This window comes from Equus quagga, chromosome 3 (genome assembly GCF_021613505.1).
Source record: "Equus quagga isolate Etosha38 chromosome 3, UCLA_HA_Equagga_1.0, whole genome shotgun sequence".
NCBI classification, from domain to species: Eukaryota; Metazoa; Chordata; class Mammalia; order Perissodactyla; family Equidae; genus Equus; species Equus quagga.
The window spans coordinates 100,483,295-100,488,871 of record NC_060269.1 but is presented as its reverse complement, the minus strand read 5'-3'; the positions used below and the strand labels follow the sequence as shown (position 1 = coordinate 100,488,871).

General features: G+C 38.2%; 1 protein-coding gene across 1 annotated transcript in view; it reads left to right on the top strand.

Moving 5' to 3' along the window:
* AMTN (amelotin) overlaps positions 1-790 on the top strand; it is a 16,526-nt gene extending 15,736 nt beyond the window's left edge. The window contains exon 8 of the mRNA XM_046655755.1: positions 597-790. Coding sequence (XP_046511711.1) covers positions 597-790 — 194 coding nt within the window. The remainder of the gene's footprint in view (positions 1-596) is intronic.
* The last annotated feature ends 4,787 nt before the right edge of the window (positions 791-5,577 follow it).

Sequence of the window (5,577 nt, the reverse complement as noted above, 5' to 3'; positions counted from 1 at the left end):
GAACTTAACCACTCGGCCACGGGGCCAGCCCCGGAAGCAGAGACCTTTTATTTCGATGAGGGATGAATATTCAAAAGAGAGGGCTAGGTATTCTCTTGCACAGGCTCAGCTGGAAAACATGCTTCCACATACTCTGCAGGTTGTGGTCATAAGGCCTAAGCTCTTCCTGGAGAGATCTTAGCGTTCAAAATAAGGCAAAGGTCACAGGCATGGGTCTTGTGGTGAGGCTTGGACTGGTTCAGAGTGGTTGGTGACTGCACCTCCTTAACATAACAAACGGGAAAAAAACAATTTGGAAAAACAGTTAAATGCTTCTAAACCCACACTTGAGTTCCTCGGGGCAACTAGTCAGTGACAGTGCGACTTCACATACATTCTCATTGCTTATTGTACTGCCACAGTCTGTGCCCTAAAAAACACAGTAATTGGAATAAAAGCAATTTCATTCACTTCCCATCAAAAGAATAAAATAAAGTGAATATATACTTGTATGTGCTGCAACATTAAATACATTCCTGGCAGAAGAGATCTTCCCTTTGAACGACGCATCAGTGAAAATTGAAACCTCTGCTTCAATTTTACTCTCTGATTGGCAGAATTTTCCACAGACCAGCTTCTGGCTTTAAACTTTAGAGACCTTTTCTCTCTTCCATTGCCACGTACTTCTGCCACCAAGCACTCAGAACTAGTTCATATTGTGATGCTACCTCTCACCTTTCACTTTGGTGTCCCAACACTTGATGCATTGCGACAGTGCGGGGGCAGGAGTATTCCTGAGAGCCATTTCTAAAACGGAACAACCAGAGCAACTTAATGATTCACAAAGCACATAAATATACCCCACTCAACCCAAATTCAATGTATTCCCAATTCAAATTTCTCAGGCAGATTCCAAAAATGCCTGTTGATCACCCCAATGCCATTTGACACAAAGTATGATCAAAGGAAAATCAAGGTAGAAAGAAACAAATGTCTTCACCTGTTGTGGTGAAAATATCTTAGATTTTCAAGAGCTAAGACCCTGTGAACACTTTGCTAGCATCCTCTTCAGGCCCAGGAAGGAACCTATGCAAGTGAAGGGACTTGAAGCTTAAACTTAAACTTCATTAGCTTCTTAATAAATCCATCTCTGCCTTGCTACCGCACCCAGTTCAGCCCTTCCTTTCCCGGTATTTTGTGTTATTTTTGTAATAATCCTATTTATATCCTTATTGGAAGGCAAAAAGGTCATAATAACACCTACCTTGCTCTAGGTGACAAATTCTGCATGGAGAACAAAGCAAAGAAAAATAATATACACTGGGGGCATTCTATGTGGGAAGTGCAAAATATTTTTGGAAAATTGAATCCTAATTTACTCTTGGTAAAGTAATGGATATCAAAGGGAAATACAAGGGGAGCGACATACGTAATTTTAAATTCTCTGGTAGCCACATGAAAAAGGCAAAAAGAAGTAGGTAAAATAATTGTAGCAATATATTTTATTTAATCTAATATATATAAAATATTATAATTTGACTTACATGCGATAGAAAAAATTAATGATCTATTTTACATTCCTTTTTGTTGTTACTAAATCTTTGGAATCAGATGTGTATTTGCATTTACACCTCAATGTAAACTAGCCACATTTGAAGCACTTAATAGCTACATGTGGCTAGTGGCTACCATATTGGACAGTGCAGTTCTAGATATAATGGAAGAAGAACCACAGGATTGAAGTTAACACTCCTATTTAATCAATGGGGAATCTAATGCTGGGTATAAGCAACATTTCCAAGGTCACACAGTAGCTAGCATTTGGTAGAAATGGAATTTGAACTTAGGTTTGCATAGCAATTTAAAAAGTTGAAAGAACATTTTCTAAGTTACCAAAAATAAAAATCAAATTTAATCAATAATGCTAGAGGAAAAGCCTGGATCATCTTTCTTTTCTCACTATAGAAAATAATATAAAATCATTGTCATATGAAGAGATAAAAAATGTAAGAAGTAAGTAAGGGATGATCTTTTCAACAAATGGTGCTGGGACAACTAGACATCCACATGCAAAAAAAATATATATATATATAGACACTGACCTTACACTTTTCACAAAAATTAACTCAAAATGGCTCATAAAGCTAAATGTAAAATGTAAAACTATAAAAATTCCTAGAGTACAACATAGGAGAAAATCTAGGTGACCTTGCTTTTGGTGATGGCTTTAGAGATAGAATACCAAAAGAACTCACCATAAAAGAAAAAATTGGTAAGTTAGATTTTCATTAAAATTAAAATTTTCTGCTCTGCAAAAGGCAATGTTAAAAGAACAAAAAGAAAAGTCATAGACTGAGAGAAAATCATAGCAAAACATATATCTAATAAAGGACTGGTATCCAAAATATACAAAGAATTCATGAAACAGTAAGAAAACAAACAGCTCAATTTTTAAAAATGGGCAAAAAATCTGAACAGACACCTCACCAAAGAAGACATACAAATCGCAAATAAGCATATGAAAAAAACAATGCTCAACATCAAATGGAAGGATAAAATTGCAAATTCAAAAACAAAATAAGATATCACTACACAGCTATTAGTAAGGCTAAAATCCACAACACTGGTAATACCAAATCCTGGCAAGGACGTGGAGCAAAAGGAACTCTCATTCATTGCTGGTAGGAATGCAAAATGGTACAGCCACTTTGGAAGGCAGTTTGGCAGTTTCTTACAAAACTTAACATACTCTTAGCCATGTGATCCAACAATTGCACTCCTTAATTTTTACCTAAAAGAGTTGAAAACTTATGTTCACACAAGAATCTGCATACAAATGTTTACAGCAACTTTGCTCATAGTCGTCAAACTTGGTGGCAACCAAGATGTCCTCCTATAGTTGAATGGATAAACAAACTTTGGTACATCCATATTGTACCTATGAAGCCACAAAAGGTCATGAAGTAAACTTGAATGCATATTGCTAAGTGAAAGAGGCCAGTCAGAAGAGGATATATACTGTATGATTCCAGCTAGATGACATTTCGGAAAAGGCAAAACTATGGAGACAGTAAAATGATCAGTGGTTGCCAGAGTTTCAGAGTGAGGGAGGGATGAAGAGGTGGAGCACAGGGGATTTTTAGGGCAATGAAACTATTCTATAGGATATTCAGATGGTAGATACACGTCATAACACATTTGTCAAAACCCACAGAATATACAATATAAAAGATAAACGCTAATGTAAACTATTGAACTTAGTTAATAAAAAATCTGTCAGTATTGGATCATCAATTGTAACAAACGTACCACACTAATGCAAGATGTTAGTAGAATCAACTACAGAGGAGAGGGAGAGAGGATAAAGGGGAACACTCTGTACTTTCTGCTCAATTTTCTGTAAACCTAAAACTGCTATTTTTTAAAAGTGTATTAATTTTTTAAAATATACAAAAAAATACTGGTTAATACTTTAAAATATTAGCCCACAATGTTTGCAAATTGATGTGGTTTGCTAGAAATTATAGGGCTAAGAGATAGAAAATATCGCCCCCTAGTGGTCCTAAGACAGAAAAACTAAAAGTAGAATGAACCAATCGAGGAACCAAGGAAAAGACAGCAATAGTCCCTTTACGGAGACGAGGTACTTCTAGAAATAAATTGTCTCAAATCCAATAGCCATCCATAAATCCAAGTAAAAACTCAAGTAGTCAAGAAGGGTGATTACGGACAACATTTAAGGAAAATCAGAGAATGCATGAGCAAATTAGCCAGACCCAGTGGTCTAGTGGTTAAGATACTGTGCTCTCACCGTGGTGGCTGGGGTTCATTTCTCCAGCAGGGAACCACACCACCTGTCTGTTGGTTGTCATACTGTGATGACTGCGTGTTGCTGTGATGCTGAAAGCTATGCCACCAGTATTTCGAATACCAGCAGGGTCACCCGTGGTGGACAGGTTTGAGCCGAGCTTCCAGATCAAGACAGACTAGGAAGAAGCACCTGCCACTCACTTCCAAAAAAATTGGCCATGAAAACTCTATGAATAGCAGTGGAGCATTGTCTGATACAGCACGAGAAGGTGAGAGGATGGCGTAAAAAGATAGGGCACTGTGTACACAGGGTCACTAGGAGTAGGAATTGACTCGACAGCACTAACAACAACAAATGAGCAATGTATATAAGTGATTGACACCTTATAAATCCCATGGGAGTGACGTCGATAGAAGGAAACCTAATTCCATAACTCCTCCGACTGTCTAAGTATCCCTTGGGTAGGAAGACCCCTGCAGGAAAATGAAATAATGAAATATTAGCAGACCTGACCAGTAGACATCTAACCCAAGATGTAAGAAGTCACATTCAGGAAACTCAGCTGGACTAAGCCAACAGAAGTTGAACTTTTTTTTTTAGATTTTATTTTTCCTTCTTCTCTCCAAAGCCCCCTACTACGTAGTTGTATATTTTAGTTGTGGGTCCTTTTGGCGGAGGCATGTGGGGCGCTGCCTCAGCATGGCTTGATGAGTGGTGCTAGGTCTGCCCCCAGGATCCGAACTGTGAAACCCTGGGCGGCAAAAGCAAGCACATGAATCTACCCACTCAGCCCCCGGGCAGGCCTCAAAGTTGAACTTTTAATTATTAATATACCTAAAACTTTATATTTGTAAAACTAAAACAGATAACTGTATACCCAGTATGGAATGAGTGTGTGGCAGATTTTAGACCAACACATAGGACAAATCATTGCAACAATTATTCACTTCAGAGTAAAATTTAAAAGAACAACTGGTTTGAATTAAACTTCCTTTAACTCTATAACCGCAAGAAGACATTACATAAAAGAACATCTCCACAAGTAGTATACTTTTGTCCCTTATGGAATCTGCTAAACACTTTTAGGACCTGAAGAGCCTATCATTTTTTTCAGTGTCCCTATTTGGCTCTTTTTGAAATCTGCTATACCATATTTTCTAGTTTCTGTTTCCCCATCAAAGTTTTCAAGCTTTGCTTTTATCTCTGAATGTAGCCTTGGTTTTTTCAAAGCAAAGTATAATTCTACTTATCTTGATTCCTCCATCAGTCTCTTCCTATTGACTGCTTTTCTTCTCATCCTTCCTCTTGGGAGCTTGCCTCCTTTTGAATCAGGTTATCTTGGAGAGCATGCTGAATTGAGAGTTTTCTGGGCCACTCAGATAACAGAAAGCCAGGCTGTAATCCCCTGAGGGCTGACTTACTTCTGGTTCACCCCTCCTGGGCCCTAATCGACAGCAGATAGTAGCTTCCCAGGGCCCCCACCGTTGATGGGCCCTGGACTCTGACTGTTGTCCCTGTTAGCCAACAAGCCTATTGAACATGTGGTTCAGCTACTTCCAGACCAGCAACCAGCCCCAGGGCAGAAATGGCCTCAAATGCTGGACTCTTCTCTCTAGATTTTTATCCATTCCTAAATCTTGGCCTGGGAATTCCTCACTATCTGATTAACTCTTTGATGACTTTAATTTTATTTATATATATATCATTCAACGTTTTAGTTGTCTTGAGCAGGGAGAATTCACCCAAATTACTAAAACTAGAAGTCCATTCCTGGTCTTTACTCCTAA